This window comes from Aquarana catesbeiana, linkage group LG05, assembly GCF_042186555.1.
Source record: "Aquarana catesbeiana isolate 2022-GZ linkage group LG05, ASM4218655v1, whole genome shotgun sequence".
NCBI classification, from domain to species: Eukaryota; Metazoa; Chordata; class Amphibia; order Anura; family Ranidae; genus Aquarana; species Aquarana catesbeiana.
The window spans coordinates 458,048,835-458,066,373 of NC_133328.1; the positions used below are offsets into that span (position 1 = coordinate 458,048,835).

General features: G+C 41.1%; 1 protein-coding gene across 4 annotated transcripts in view; it reads right to left on the reverse strand.

Annotated features, from left to right (window-relative positions):
- Window positions 1–407: 407 nt before the first annotated feature.
- Window positions 408–17,539, reverse strand: part of ANKRD12 (ankyrin repeat domain 12) — a 222,323-nt gene continuing 205,191 nt past the window's right edge. For all 4 annotated transcript variants that reach the window (XM_073631354.1, XM_073631356.1, XM_073631353.1 and 1 more), the window contains one exon: window positions 408–2,908. In XM_073631354.1, coding sequence (XP_073487455.1) covers window positions 2,723–2,908 — 186 coding nt within the window. In that variant the 3' untranslated portion in view covers window positions 408–2,722. The remainder of the gene's footprint in view (window positions 2,909–17,539) is intronic.

Consider the following 17,539-nt stretch of genomic DNA (forward strand, 5'->3'; position numbering starts at 1 on the left):
CAGAAGGAGCTTATGGCTCCCGCTGCTTTCAGAGTTGCCTCTGAATCTAGGAAAAGAGGAGAGTGTAAGTGGGATCAAATCAAGGTTTGTTTTCTACCACAATCATGAGAAAATGCAAAGCAGCAGGATGAAAAAATTTTCTTGACTGAATTAATTTTTGGACAGTGTATGTTGTTTTCGTTTGGGAAGTTCATTAATTTTAAAAGTCAAATGTTAAAAGCAAGGGAAATTTTCGAATTGCATTTATCCATTCATCAGTATACAAATAATTTTTGTACTAATGCTCGTATGAATATTCTCATCCAAACGCATAACTGAAGGAGCACTTCCTATACTTTTTAAATTTAGGTGCATATCCCAGTGAAACATTCACGTATATAGCTCAAAGTAAAAAGAAAAACAAATGATGCCAGTTGTCAAATAAATTTACTTACAAATAAGTTCATATGCAATCGGAACATGACCAATAAAATTTATTAAACAATATATTTACATAGATATGTACAAATTTTAGGTAAATATTAAAATAGAACATTTACAATTTTAGAATTTGTTTCGTTCAAAGTCATTTTTTTCCTTTAAAAATAGGCTCATTTGAGTCTGATGTCTAACAAGAATTATTTTTTTTGTTGGTTTTTAAGATTTAAACAAAAAAATAATCTGAGCAAGATAAAGGTTATCTTCAGCAGGCTAACATGAATTCTGTTAAAGTGTTAAATAGCAATGAGGCTAGTGCAGTAGACGTGTTGAAGTGTGACGCATGCAATACCTTTTATCCATAAACCTGTACAAGGCCATGATCATGCCTTACTGAACACTGACAAACACAACACATTACAGTAGAAAAAAAAAAAAAAAAAGACAACTTTGGTCCATTAAAACGGCAGACATAGGTTTACACATAAAATATCTATTTTATACAGGCTTTGTTCATTAATTACAATACTATATACAAATGCACAAATATATATAGAAAATAAGTTATTTAAAATAAGACAATATTATATCTGTTCGAATTTCACACGTCTCCTTAGATCTGATCCATTCAGAGCGTTTCTAATTTTTAAACTTTTTTTTTTATTTTTTAGATGCATTACACTTCATCATCTTTCTTGTTCTGTAACGGAACATAAACCCTTTAACCACTTCCCGCCCAACGACGTCCTACGACGTCCCCGACTTTGAGTGGGGATATCTGAATGATGCCTGCAGCTACAGGCATTATTAAGATATCTTCTTTTAGAGCCGGTGATTCCCTTCACCGTAAGAACAATCATAGTGGCTATTCAGCCGCCTGATCATTCTTACAGGCAGTGGGAGAGGACACCCCCCCCCCCCCTGTGCTTCTCCCGGCTCGCCCGTACGATCGTTGAGCCAGAGAAGGAATCGGTCCATGCCAGAAGTTCACCATAGAGAATCTAGTGGACCAGATGCCCCCTCGGCGTCTCTATGATCGTTCGGAGGCCAGACGCGAGGTTATGACGTCACGCCCGGCCTCTGCATTTGAAAAGAAGCCAGAATTCTTTTTTTGTTTTTTTTCCAGGCTTCCCAGCCTAGAGGTGAGATCTGGGGACTTACTGACCCCAGATCTCGTTGTAAAGAGGACCCTGTCACGCACTATTCCTATTTCAAGGGATGTCTTCATTCCTTGTAATAGGAATAAGAGTGATAAGGGAAAAAAAAAAAAAAAAAAAAAGGAAAAAGAAAAAAGAAAAAATATACGTAGGTCGCGCCCACATATGTAAACGACGTTCAAACCACACATGTGAGGTATCGCCGCGAATGTTAGAGCGAGAGCAATAATTCTAGCACTAGATCTCCTCTAACTCTAAAAAGGTAACCTGTAAAAAATGTTAAAGCATCGCCTATGGGGATTTTTACTTATCAAGTTTGGCGCCATTCCACGAGTGTACGCAATTTCAAAGCGTAGTGACATGTTAGGCATCTATTTACTCGGCGTAACATCAGCTTTCACATTATGCAAAAAAATTGGCCTAAATAATTTAATGCATAAAACTTTTTTTTTCCCCAAGAAAAAAAAAAAAAACGCGTTTGAAAAATTACTGCGCAAATACCGTGCGATATAAAATGTTGCAATGACAACCATTTTATTCCCTAGGGTCTCTGCTAAAAAATACACATATATAATGTTTGGGGGTTCTGAGTAATTGTCTGGCAAAAAAATTAAGATGTTTTACATGTAGGAGCAAAGTGTCAGAATTGGTCTGGGTAGCAAGTGGTTAAACTTGGTGTAAGGGTGTGCTGTGTTCCTGCATTACACTTTTAGGTAGCTATCCCTATGGCACTCAATGGATTAGCTCTGAAGTGGGACTATAATGCATTGATGTGCAAAAGTCCGGTACCAAAAGCATCATACAGAGGTGATGGACAATTCTCTATTATGTGATCTGGAGCTGCTTAACGTTAAGCAGCTCCCTGAGCTGCCAGTTTAAAGTGGAACTCTGATCCCACCAAAAGTGAAATTATATTAGTAAAAGTTGAATAAGCTTTTCCATAGTTAAATATTTTGTTAATAAATCCTATATGCACATCCGAGACTGCACGATCCTGAAAGGCCTGAAGGCTATGTGCACTTTATATTTCTTTGAGTTCCTCCTCCTTTTAGAAACTTTGTTCAAGAAGCAGTGCCTCTCATAACTGTAATCAAGTGAAGGCGACTATAAAATGCAGCCTATAGTGGCAACTGTTGAGTTTCACAGCATCATATAGGTGTCAGTTCAAAGTCGTCATTGACCTCCACAAGTGGTACATAGAATTCTTGGATCTCGTAGATACTGACGGATTTGTATGTAGCTGGATCAAGTTCTTGTAGTTTGAGTTGCCACTCTAATCTCTGAACTGCATTCAGAGCTGCTGCTTCATGCTGCTGCCTCATGAGTAAACATGTCTACAGAAAAAGAATAAAGGTGACATAGTAAACCTTGTAACACACAAAGTAACTAGTGATATTTAGTGCAAAAAAAAAAAAAAAATACCACAAGAATGCATTAAAACAATTTGCAAACTGTCCAACTTTCCATATTACCCGCCTCCTTTGCACAATTCTAGGTATCCTAATACAGTGTTAGGTATACAATTATCCAAATAATGAAAATGTACACAATTTACTATATGCATAGAAGAGTTTCTTTGCCATACCTAAATTTAAGTAAAAATCTGTAAGGCCCCTTTCACAAGGGCTTCACCTATCAGTTTTTTTTTTTTTAAGAAGAAACCGATCGCACCACCCAGTGCCCTCTATGGAGTGGCGGGTGTTAACAGACGTGTCTGTTGACATCCACAACGTCCGATCCAATACAGAGAGATGGGGGATGCGTTCCCCACCCATCTGGCGGATCGGATGACCGTCGGATGTATACGGACAGTAGGTCCATTTACATTTGTCCGCCCATAGAGGGGCTGTGTCGGTGTCCGCTCTACAAAATCGGAGCAGACACAGACAAGCCTGCTCAGTGGGCATGCTAAACTAGTGGAGTCCACCTTATGTGAAAGGAGCCTAAGAGCTAGTTCATATCTTTCAAGCACTCTGGAAACACTTGGGTCTAGTTCTCAAACTCATCTTCAAAAGGATACAGCAAAACTTTAATAATGAAATTACTGTTTTGACTATATCATAAGTGTTTTTGTCACAGTTATGGAGCTGTTCATTATTAATGACACCCTAAATGCAGCAAGAAGACATGCAAGGCTCAATGCAGCAAAAATTTACATGAGCTACTTTGTAGCATTTGTGGTGTATAGGGCAGCCCATTGAAATGCATGGGCTTCTCTATACGTGTTGCATGAAAAACACGTGTTTAAAAAATGCTAAGTATATGTGAACAAAAACCTTGTAAAGCAACCCACTCAGTTTAAAACAGAAACGTAAGGCAAAACATTTGTTTGTTTGTTTGTATGTATGCATGCATGTATATACATATATATATATATATACACACACACACAGTATATATATACACACACACACACACACATACACATACACACCCCATAATAAAAACGTATATTTTTTTTTTATAAGTAATCACATAATCTCTGTTCTCAGCTACAAAAGGGGCTTGGAAAGCTAGGGGTGGAGAAATAGCGGCACACTGGTCTTCCCAGTGATTATCTGTCTAGGGGTGTTCATTGGAACACAGGCAGAAAACGGACTACAATGGGATTCATGTCCTCTCATTCTTAGCATGGTCAGTTTGAAAAAGGAAAGTAGGGGGATTGGCATTTCACACAAAGGAAGAAATACAAAGAACAGGGTACTTTTCAACCCAAGTACATGGTACAACAGACACATATCAGTAATATGAAATGTTGGGAGTAACATACTCCTAAACATACAGGCACAATTGTACAGGGTATTCTCAGATGCTGACAAAAGACAGAGTGATCAGAAACATGCATTGCTCACTTGGCCGTGCTACATTTAATACAGTAAAAAAATATATACAGCGAAAATAGAAAAGAATCACCCCCCCCCCCTTAAAATTATCACATTTTGTTGCTTTGCAGCCTGAAATGAAGACAGATACAGTTTTTGTTTTATCCAGCTGTATTTACTATTGTAACTTATAACATCCAAGTGAAAGATAACACCAACATGGTCAGAAAAAATAAAAAACAGAATCACAGAGTTGGAGAAATGATCACCCCCTTGTGTCAGTATTTTTTTTGAACCACCTTTTGCTTTAATTACAGCTTTTAGTCTGTTGGGATATAGCTCTACTAACTTTGTACATCTAGACTTTGTAATATTTGCCCACTCTACTTTGCAGAACTGCTCAAGTTTCGTTCAATTTGATGGTGATCGTTTGTGGACTGCAGTCTTCAAGTCATTCCATAGATTTTCAATGGGGTTTTAAGTCTGGGCTCTGACTGGGTCATGCAAGGACATTCACCTTTTTCTCCTTCAACCACTGTGTGGTAATTTTTGCTGTGTTCTTTGGGTCATTGTCATGTTTGAAGGTAAACCTTCTTCCCATTGACAACTTACTGGCAGATAGCAGATTTTTCTCAAGGATTTGACGGTATTTTGCCCATCCATTTTTCCTTCTATCCAGACAAGTGCTCCAGTCCCTAATGCAAAGAAACAGTTGGAAAAAGGATCACGCCCCTCCTAAAAAATGACTTGCAAACACAATTATTGTAGCTAATCACCTTCTCAAAGACACACAAAGCCATTTGACTTTCAACTGTGATCAGCTGTGGCTGATCACAGTTGAAAGTCAATTTGATTAGCTCAGCGTGAAAACAGCTTTCCTGGAGCATTTCAGTCCCTGGAAGTGCAACTGAAGCAAACAATCAAATATGGATGGCAAGCCACTGTCAAAAGATATCCAGGATAAAGTTGTGGACAAGCATAAGTCAGGAGATGGATACAAAAATTTTTCAAAGGCTTTATTAAATGCCTATAAGCACAGTGACGTCCATTATCAATAAGTGGAAGGTATTCGCACAGACCCTCCCTGGATCAAGACGTCACTCCAAACTGGATGAAAGAGCCAGGAGGAAACTGGTCAGAGAGGCTACCAAGAGGCCTACAGCAACTCTGAAGCAGTTGCAGGAATTAATGACAAAGAGTGTTCATTGTGTGCATGTGACAACAATATCACAAATTCTCCACAAATGTGGCTTGTATGGGAGGGTTGCAAGAAAAAAGCCACTCCCCAAGAAAAGCCACATGCAGTCACAACTGAGCTTTGCCAAAACTTACCTTGAAGATTCTGAGGCAGCATGGAAAAAGGTGTTGTGGTCAGATGAGACTAAAATTTAATTATTTGGCCTCAACTCCAAACAATATGTCTGGCAGAAATCCAATACAGCTCACCATCCAAATAAAACCATTCCTAAAGTAAAGCATAGAAGTGGTAATATCCTGTTATGGGGGTGTTTCTCTGCAGCAGGGACTGGTTCACTTGTCAGGATAGAAGGAAAAATGGATGGGCAAAATACCATCAAATTATTGAGGAACATATGCTCTTTATCAGAAAGTTGTCAATGGGAAGAAGGTTTACCTTCAAACATGACAATGCACACAGCAAAAATGATCACACAGTGGTTAAAGGAGAAAAAAGGTGAATATCCTTGCATGACCCAGTCTTAAAAACCCATTGAAAATCTGTGGAATGACTTGACTGCAGTCCACAAATGGTCACCATCAAATTCAATGGAACTTGAGTAGTTCTGCAAAGAAGAGTGGGTAAATATTGCAAAGTTTAGATGTACAGAGTTAGTAGAGATATATCCCAACAGACTAAAGGCTGTAATTAACCACTTCCCGACCGCCGCACGACTATATACGTCCTAAGTTTGAACGGGGATATCGTTGTTATGGCACCAGCTAGCTGCCATAACCCCGGTATCCCCGTTTTCGTGCGGCGGCCGGCTTTCAGATAAAAGTGGTCCCTGCGGCGGATTCGCCGTGAGATCACTTTTAATCGGTGGCGGGAGAGGGGCCCGCCCCCCTCCCGCCGCGATCCGGTGCCCTCCGCCGCTTACCGGAGCCGTCGGTAGCGGCGGAGGCGATCGCGTCCTCTTCCGTGGTTTGTCTGGAGACAAGTGAGGCCAAGATGGCGCTCACTCATCTCCATGACACTGCTGGGCGGAAGCGACGTCAAAACGTCACTTCCGTCCACGCCTCTTAAAGGCACATTTTTTCAAATGTCATTTTTCTAAATGACTTTTTTTTTTTTTTTTTTTTTATTGCATTTTAGTATAAATATGAGATCTGAGGTCTTTTTGACCCCAGATCTCATATTTAAGAGGTCCTGCCATGCTTTTTTCTATTACAAGGGATGTTTACATTCCTTGTACTAGGAATAAAAGTGACACAATTTTTATTTTTTTTTTAAACAGTGTAAAAATAAATAAAATATTGTAAAATAAATAATAAAAAAAAAAAATTTTAAAACCCCCCTGTCCCGACGAGCTCGCGCGCAGAAGCGAACGCATACGCGAGTAGCGCCCGCATATGAAAACGGTGGTCAAACCACACATGTGAGGTATCGCCGCGACCGGTAGAGCGAGAGCAATAATTCTAGCCCTAGACCTCCTCTGTAGCGCAAAATATGCAACCTGTAGAATTTTTTAAACGTCGCCTATGGAGATTTTTGAGGGTAAAAGTTTGACGCCATTCCACGAGCGGGCGCAATTTTCAAGCATGACATGTTGGGTATCAATTTACTTGGCGTAACATAATATTTCACAATATAAAAAAAAATTGGGATAACTTTACTGTTGTTTTATTTTTTTATTCAAAAAAGTGAATTTTTTCCAAAAAAAGTGCGCTTATAAGACCGCTGCGCAAATACGGTGCAAAAAAAAGTATTGCAATGACCGCCATTGTATTCTCTAGGGTGTTAGAAGAAAAACCATATATAATGTTTGGGGGTTCTAAGTAATTTTCTAGCAGAAAAACCTGTTTTAAACATGTAAACACCTAAAATCCAAAACGAGGCTGGTCCTTAAGTGGTTAAGGCAAAAGGTGGTTCAACAAAATATTGACACAAGGGGGTGATCCTTTTTCCAACTCAGTGATTCTGTTTTTGTTTTTCTCTGACACTGTTGTGTTATATCTTTCACTTGAATGTTAGAAGTTGCACGGAGTAAATATAGCTGGATAAAACAAAAACTGTCTATCATTTCAGGCTGCAAAGCAACAAAAATGTGATTTTAAAAGGGGGTGCTTATTTTCTATACCCACTGTATATATAGCTCTGTCAACAGGTAATATCACATGATGGGCTCAATTCTCAAAGTTATACCAGAATATGTGCTGTATAATTTTTACAAAAAATATTTTTTTTTCAGTTGATTCAATAGGATTTGAAAATCACAGTTACACAGCTGGATTATAAATCCCTATCATTGAGTTAAAGCTTTAGGAATCAAGCCTAATGACTCATTAGCCCACACCCACCCAAGGACGATCTTACATCAGGGCTTCTGAAATAATAGCAGCTTCTTTAAAACTTGACTGAAATAGATTCATCATACTGATGCAAAAGAGAACTGAAGCAAAGGATAAATAGAGCTATATAAGGGACATGCTTCTAACTTGACGTCTTAATACAGAAAGAAGGTTGTATTGTGGTGTGAAATATATCTTTAAATGGCTTCCTCCATTAATACATTTCCTATAAGACTTGTTTTCCCCTTGCAATATCTGTCACTAGAGCTGCACATGTGTATATTCATCAGCTGTCAAGGCATCCCTTTTTGAGAATGGTGTCAGAGGACAGTGTAGTCACCTTGGTACAACATAAATAATTTCTGCAGCATCTCCCTGATGCTGGGGCAGAGGTTGATGTGCACATATACTGCTTAGTTTTCTCTGCAGGTTATGGAGTCTGTACTACACAATTACTGGGCTCAAAAGTGTGTGGAACATGTTTACAAGGTGGGTCTAGTGTGCATATGGCAACTTTAGTTCCACTTTAATTTTGTTTCTAAAGCTGGCCATACACTTATCGATATTAGCCGGATCAGCAGGGATCAGACAAATTAAAATTAGTGCGTGGTTGTCTCCACTTGTCAGAAGTTGATCCTTTGACTGACTTCTGTCAAAGGACAAGCTTGCTAAAGTTTCTCGGCCATCAGATGAGGCTACTGATCAGTGTATTTTGACAGTTCTGAATGCAGCGGTCAGAATACAAAAAATATCCAGGGGGAGGGAATTCCTCCATCCTCATTTGTGTGAATGGAGGAATCTCCTGGCTAAAAACAAAAAAAAACATTGAACAGTGTATGGCCAGCTATAATGGAATACTGGTTTTGAGCTGTTTACGCAGGACAAACCAATCATGATTGTTAATGTTGAGGAATGAGCTTTTGGATTGCAGCATTGTTAATCTGGGAAGAGAGTAATGTTTGATGCACTATTAGATTTAGATGGAATTGACCAACAAATTAAAGTCGAACTCCAGCTAAAGTTGGCCTTAGGCTGTAAAATTTTGCCCGCTTCCTAGGGAAATTCGCTGAGTGGGTGGCCCTATTGGTCACCTCCTTCCTGACAGCTCTAGAATGAAAAAAAGAAGGAACCAGGTGGAAAATTGTAGGAAAAAAAGCAGTTGCATCCAATTACATGCAGCTGCTGTTTGGGTATCTTGACAGTAGGCAGTCAAAATGCAATAGGCATAGTGGGAGATTCGTCCATTTGTGTTTTATAGCATGCATGGAGAAATCTGTTGGGCTGAGCAGAAAAAAAACACATTGGTGTATGGCCAACTTAATACTTTTTAAGTAGTTACAAAACAATTTTTTCCTTTTTGGATAAGGTTTTACATAAATGAATAAAAACCTGACCATTGTAAGCACTGCTGGTAAGGTTAAAGTTGAAAAATAAGACTTTCTGGCAAGATCACTGGGTGAAAAAAAAAAAATAAACAAAGAAAATAATGCAGTCACGCCATCTAAGAATTGGAAGTTGCAATACACTTTTGCTTTTGGGTTTAATACCACTTTACGGAGCCAATTCCCCAACGCTAACAATCATGTTTGTCTCATCTTTGCATGAGTAGTACAAAAACAAAGAGGATAAAGTCGTTCACCACAGACACAATGTATAATATGCAAGAATATTTACTCTCCAAATAGGGAAAAAACATAATTGTTCAAAAATAGATTATAAAAATGATTAAAAAAAAAAAAAAAAAGCACTACTGTGTCTCCTCAAAAAACGCACATGTATCAAAAGTGATGTCCAAATAAAGCATCTGTTATGCAGTCTCCATCGCATCTAACCAAATAGATGATTATGGCATAGAACTGGAAATATAACACACAGCAAAGGAACAATTACCCTATCCTAAACTAAATAGGGTACATAAAGCATTCAATGCTAAAACAAAGAAATTGCTGCAATTAGAACAAAATGGCCCTTTGTCACACCAACATAACCAAATACGTATGTCAGAGCTTCAAAAAAAAAAAAAAAAAAAAAAAAAAAAGACAAAAATTATTATTCTATATGTGCCAAAGGGCATCAGGGGGAGGGAAAAAAAGAAAAACAAAAAAGACAAATTTGTTCCCCTATGCCAGGGGTAGGCAACCTTTTGAGCACAGTGTGCCGAAAAATGTTTTCAAAGAAATTGAGCATGCCGATTTTATAACAAAAAAATGTCAACTTCACACTCTCAATTGCGAAAAGGATATTTTATAAAGTAAATGCTGTAAACTACTTTAGTAGTGAGAAATTAACATTCTGCACTCTCACGCCACAGATGAGCCCCAATTCTTACAACTCCACACCTCAGATGAGCCCCAGTTCATTCACCTTTAGATCACTGTCCCCCCCCCCCCCCCCCCTGAAAATCTGTTTTTCCACCACTGTACCCCCCTGCTCATCTGCCCCACCACTGCACATCTGCCCCACCACTGTACCCCCCCTGCACATCTGCGCCACCACAGTACCCCCCCTTGCACATCTGCCCCACCACTGTACCCCACCCTGCACATCTGCCCCACCACTGTACCCCCCCTGCACATCTGCCCCACCACTGTACCCCCCCTGCACATCTGCCCCACCACTGTACCCCCCCGCACATCTGCCCCACCACTGTACCCCCCCCGCACATCTGCCCCACCACTGTACCCCCCCCGCACATCTGCCCCACCACTGTACCCCCCCCGCACATCTGCCCCACCACTGTACCCCCCCCGCACATCTGCCCCACCACTGTACCCCCCGCACATTTGCCCCACCACTGTACCCCCCCGCACATTTGCCCCACCACTGTACCCCCCCGCACATTTGCCCCACCACTGTACCCCCCCGCACATTTGCCCCACCACTGTACCCCCCCGCACATTTGCCCCACCACTGTACCCCCCCGCACATTTGCCCCACCACTGTACCCCCCCGCACATTTGCCCCACCACTGTACCCCCCCGCACATTTGCCCCACCACTGTACCCCCCCGCACATTTGCCCCACCACTGTACCCCCCTGCACATCTGCCCCACCACAGTAACCCCCTGCACATATGCCCCACCACAGTAACCCCCTGCTCATCTGTCCCAACACTGTAACCCCCTGCTCATCTGGCCATCAATGTTCCCCCTTTCTCATCTGCCCCACCACTGTACCTCCATGCACATCTGCTCCACCACTGAACCATCTTCTCATCGGTCCTAACACTGTAACCCACTTTCTCATCTGCCCCACGACTGTACATCTGTCCCACTTCTGTTCCCCCTGCTCTTCTGCCCCACCACTGTACCCCCCTGCTCATCTGTCCCACCAATGTAACCCCACCCCTGCTCATCTGCCCTACCACTACCACCCTGCACATCTGCCCCACCAATGTACCCTCCTGCTCTTCTGTTCCACCTCTGAACCTCTCCTGCTCATTTTCCCCACCGCTGTACCCTCCTGCTCATCTGCTCCACCGCTGTACCCTCTTCTCATCTATGATATGCAGAGGGGTGAAAGGAAGCAAAGATAAGACATCTACCTGTCCTGGCACACTCATCCTGCTGATCCACCTCTCACATCCAGACCACGTGCTTGTATGTGATGTCACATACAAGCACCTGGAACGGATGCACAATGATGATCTCAGGTCAGGGGCATTTTCTGAAAGCAGTGGGCCTGTGTGCAGGATCATACGTTGGGACCCCGCAGCTGAGAAAAAATGGTTGGATGTAATTTTCATTGCGCTGAATACTGGCTGTGGCTTAAAGGGACACAGAGTGCAGGGGTTCAGTAGTAAGTGGCGCAAAGGTTCAGGAATAATTTCAACAAAGTTCCCAGAAGCTCAACAGTAATTCCAAACTGTCGCCTGATTGTGGTTCTCTCAATCACAGCAAAATCCCTTCTTTCTGAGATTGGTAGGGACAAACAATCAAGCGAGTCTTTTTCCTCCAGATGGTGGGCGGGGCTAGCAGGACTGTGATTGGCTTTAGCAGTGGCCAAGACAGTCCTCCTCCTGGAAACAGGGACCACCCCCCCATCAGAACTGCACCCAATCTCTTCCCCATCACAAAAGCGGACGATCGCAGCTACAGCAAAGTAAGAGAACCAAACAATGTTTCCCATCTTTTACAATGTGTGGGGGCAGAGTGCCCCCCCCCCCCTTAGTGCAGGTGTGGCATGGGGAATTCTGAAATTGGAATGCATTAGTGTCTCACTGACACTTCCCTGCGCTGCTCTGCTGATGGGGAGGGAGTCGAGTGCCGGCAAAAGAGGCTTTGCGTGCCGGGGGTTGCCTACCCCTGCCCTATGCCATTCATCGCATCCAATGTTTGTATAAGTTGTACATTTATTGCATTTTCTACATATATGTTGATAAAAAATTTTTGAGGTTTGCAATCCAATCAGGAATACAATTTAATTTTCCTGAATAATATAAAGAAGTGACATGATGTAGTAAATGCAGCCACATCCCTCTATGGAAGCCAAGGCGAAACGCGTTTGCTCAAGTGTGACATCACAGCAACTGGGCCTTCCAGTGTCCACCAACAGCATTTTTCATGGTCAGCCTTGTTACAGTTTGCAAGCTACTGCTCGACACTTGGGATACTTTCTGCAATGAAATTATTGATGTCCATTGTGACCAATTTGTTCATTCGGCTGGGCCATTTTACTATAAAGATTGGATGTTTGCTTTGCACACTTCGGACTTGGATGCGATCTGCATGAAATAGGTTTGTATAAGTGATATTTGGTTCAGAACAATATACTCCTATGATCTTTTGAATATGAACTATGGACTTGTGGTGTCTTTTTTATTATTACAACACATTTTATATTTTTTATGGCTGACTTGTGGATTGGTTATGCCATCTTAAACTAGGAGTTTTCTAGTGGTTCATCCTTCACATATTACTTCATACTTAAAGCGTATCCAAACCCCAAACCAAAAATGTAATATTCCAGAGCTTACCAATTCTTGGATGTCATGACTGCACTTATTTTATTTTTTTCTCCTTTATTTTCACCGCTGATTTGATCAGTAATGTTGTCTTAGGCTTATTGTACACGGGATGTTTTTACAACCTTTCCTGAACGATTTAACTTGACAGATAGTAATCCATGTTTAAAACATCCGTTTTGCCATGTTTACATGCCGCGTTTTCGTTTAGAAGCATACAAACACACACACATAGATAGAGATAGAGAGATATATATATATATATATATATATATATATATATATATCTCTATCTATCTATCTCACTTTATCTAGAGAGAGAGAGAGAAAGAGAGAGAAAGAGAAAGAGAAAGAGAGAGAGCGCGCGAGAAAGAGAGAGCGCGAGAGAGAGAGAGAGAGAGAGAGAGCGAGAGAGAGAGAGCGAGAGAGCGAGAGAGCTACACACATCTCTCTCTATATATATACACATAATATATATTATATATATTACGCATACACACACATATGTACCTAACCTGGTTGCCGCCACACACGCTTGACACCATCTGAACCAAATAAGTTTATCTTGGCCTCTTAAGACCACAGGACATGGTCCCAGTAATCCATGTCCTTAGTCTGCTTGTCTTCAGAAAACTGTTTGCAGGCTTTCCTGTGCATCATCTTTAGAAGAGGCTTCCTTCTAGGACGACAGCCATGCAGACCAATTTGATGCAGTGTGTGGCGTATGGTCTGAGCACTGACAGGCTGACCCCTCACCCCTTCAATCTCTGCAGCAAGGCTGACAGTACTCATACGTCTATTTCCCAAAAACAACCTCTGGTTATGACGCTGAGCACGTGCACTCAACTTCTTTGGTCGACCATGGCGAGGCCTGTTCTGAGTGTAACAGGTCCTGTTAAACCACTGTATGGTCTTGGCCACCGTGCTGCAGCTCAGTTTCAGGGTCTTGGCAATCTTCTTATAGCCTAGGCCATCTTTATGTAGAGCAACAATTTTTTTTCAGATCCTCAGAGAGTTCTTTGCCATGAGGTGCCATGTTGAACTTCCAGTGACCAGTATGAGAGAGTGAGAGCGATAATACCAAATTTAACACACCTGCTCCCCATTCACACCTGAGACTTTGTAACACTAACGAGTCACGTGATACCAGGAAGGGAAAATGGCTAATTGGGCCCAATTTGGTCATTTTCACTTAGGGGTGTACTCACTTTTGTTGCCAGTGGTTTAGATATTGATGGCTGTGTGTTGAGTTATTTTGAGGGGACAGCAAATTTACACTGTTATACAAGCTGTACACTCACTACTTTGTAGCAAAGTGTCACTTCTTCAGTGCTGTCACATGAAAAGATATAATAAAATAGTTACAAAAATGTGATGGGTGTCCTCACTTTTATATATATACACATACACTATATATATATATATATATATATATATATATATATATATATATATATATATATATATATATATATATATATATATATATATATATATACACACACACACACACATACACACACCATAGGTTGTGGACTCTATAAAACTTTCCTACAGACTAAATAATATACACTGATTTTGGCTATTTTCACCAAAGAAATGTAGCAGAATACAGTTTGGCCTAAATTAAAGAAAGCTTTTTTTATTTGCAAAATTTGATAACAGAAAAAATTTCTTTTTTTTTTTTAAATATTTGATCTATTTTCATTTAGCAAAATATAAAAACCCAGTGGTGATTAAATACCACCAAAACACAGCTCTATTTGTATGGAAAAAAAAAATGATAAAAATTTCATGAGTACAATGTTGCATGACCGCACAAAGTGCGACGGCGCTGAAAATTGGCCTGGGTGGGAAGGGGGTGAAAGCGCCCTGTATTGAAGTGGCTAAGACATATCCCAGTAGATTACAATCTTATCAGGAATATGAAATGTTGGGTTTACATATATATGCTTTATGTGCCTGCCGTACCATGTACTTGTAGGAAGAAGTCCCCTGTTCTCTTTGTATTGCTTCCTTTATGCAAAATCCCTGGTGTTCCCGCCAGTCCCTCTGCTTTCCGATTAAAAACTGACCACGGAAAGCAGGAGAACACACCATGGTCAGTTCTCTAGCTGTGCTGGGTACTCAGCCTGCTTTCCTCCAAAAATCAGACTTGTCCTGACACCCCTGTACAGCTTTTCACTGGGAAACTCAGTAATGCTGCTGTTTTTCCTCCCCTAGGTCTTATGCAGATGAGAACAGAGGGAATGTGAGCACTTATAAAAAAAAGGGGGCACGCGCTGTGATCACCGAGTCAATGAGACTCGGGTGATCACAGATCCGAGTAAGAGGGTCGATCCCGGCCCCTTACCACGTGATCAGCTGTCAGCCAATGACAGCTGATCATGTGATGTAAACAGAAGAACGGTAATTGTTTTTTTAACTATCCAACAATACAGACCTGATCACGGATGTGGAAATATGGGGCAATTTAGGTAACAGCGATCACAGGTCAATTAGTTTCAGTATAAATCACACAAATAGGAAACATAAAGGGAATACAAAGACACTGAATTTCAAAAGAGCCAACTTCCCTAAACTACAAACCTTGCTAAAAGGCATAAATTGGGATAAAATATTAGGAACAAAGAATACGGAGGAGAGATGGGTTTGCTTTAAGAGCATATTAAATAAGGGCATTAGCCAATGTATCCCATTGGGTAATACATTTAAAAGAGCGAACAAAAGTCCTGGATGGCTTAACTCCAGTGTAAAAATGCATATAAAAGCAAAGGAGAAGGCCTTAAAAAAATACGAGGTTGAGGGATCATCCTCAGCATTCAGACTTTATAAAGAATGCAACAAGAAATGTAAGGGTGCAATTAGGACAGCTAAGATAGAACATGAAAGACACATAGCGGAGGAGAGCAAAAAAAAATCCCAAGAAATTCTTTAAGTATGTAAACAGTAAAAAAAGGGAGGCCAGACCATATTGGCCCCATAAAGAATGAGTGAGGAAGGACATCTGGTTACAAAGGATGGGGAGATGGCGAAGGTATTGAATTTATTCTTCTCCTCAGTCTTCACGAGTGAATCGGGGGGCTTCAGTAACCAAAACTGCAGTGTTTATCCTCATGACACAACAGAGGAAGCACCTCCATGGTTAACAGAGGACAGAATTAAAATTAGACTTGAGAAACTTAACATTAATAAATCACCGGGACCAGATGGCTTGCATCCGAGGAGACTTAGGGAACTCAGTCAAGTGATTGCCAGACCGTGGTTCCTAATTTTTACAGATAGTCTACTGACTGGAATGGTACCAGCTGATTGGAGAAAAGCCAATGTAGCACCAATATTTAAAAAGGGCCCAAAATACATCCCTGGGAATTACAGACCAGTTAGCCTAACATCAATAGTATGTAAACTCTTGGAGGGGATGATAAGGGACTATATACAAGATTTTAGTAATAAGAACGGTATCATTAGCAGTAATCAGCATGGATTCATGAAGAGTCGTTCTTGCCAAACCAATCTATTAACCTTCTATGAAGAGGTGAGTTGCCATCTAGATAAAGGAAGGCCTGTAGACGTGGTGTATCTGGATTTTGCAAAAGCATTTGACACAGTTCCCCATAAACATTTACTGTACAAAATAAGGCTTGTTGGCATGGACCATAGGGTGAGTACATGGATTGAAAACTGGCTACAAGGGCGAGTTCAGAGGGTGGTGATAAATGGGCAGTACTCAGAATGGTCAGGGGTGGGTAGTGGGGTTCCCCAGGGTTCTGTGCTGGGACCAATCCTATTTAATTTGTTCATTAACGATCTGGAGGATTGGATAAACAGTTCAATCTCTGTATTTGCAGAAGATACTAAGCTACGCAGGGCAAGAACTTCTCCGCAGGATGTGGAAACCTTGCAAAAAGACCTGAAAAAATTAATTGGGTGGGCGACTACATGGCAAATGAGGTTCAATGTAGAAAAATGTAAAAGAATGCATTTGGGTGGCAAAAATATGAATGCAATCTATACAATGGGGGGAGAACCTCTGGGGGAATCTAGGATGGAAAAGGACCTGGGGGACCTAGCAGATGATAGGCTCAGCAATGGCATGCAATGCCAAGCTGCTGCTAACAAAGCAAACAGAATACTGGCATGCATTAAAAGGTGGATCAACTCCAGAGATAAAACGATAATTCTCCCACTCTACAAGGCTCTGGTCCGGCCGCACCTGGAGTATGCTGTCCAGTTCTGGGCACCAGTCCTCAGGAAGGATGTACTGGAAATGGAGCGAGTACAAAGAAGGGCAACAAAGCTAATAAAGGGTCTGGAGGATCTTAGTTATGAGGAAAGGTTGCGAGCACTGAACTTAATCTCTCTGGAGGAGAGACGCTTGAGAGGGGATATGATTTCAATTTACAAATACCGTACTGGTGACCCCACAATAGGGATAAAACTTTTTCGCAGAAGAGCGTTTAACAAGACTCGTGGCCACTCATTAAAATTAGAAGAAAAGAGGTTTAACCTTAAACTACGTAGAGGGTTCTTTACTGTAAGAGCGGCAAGGATGTGGAATACCCTTCCACAGGCGGTGGTCTCAGCGGGGAGCATTGATAGCTTCGAGAAACTATTAGATAAGCACCTGAATGACCGCAACATACAGGGAT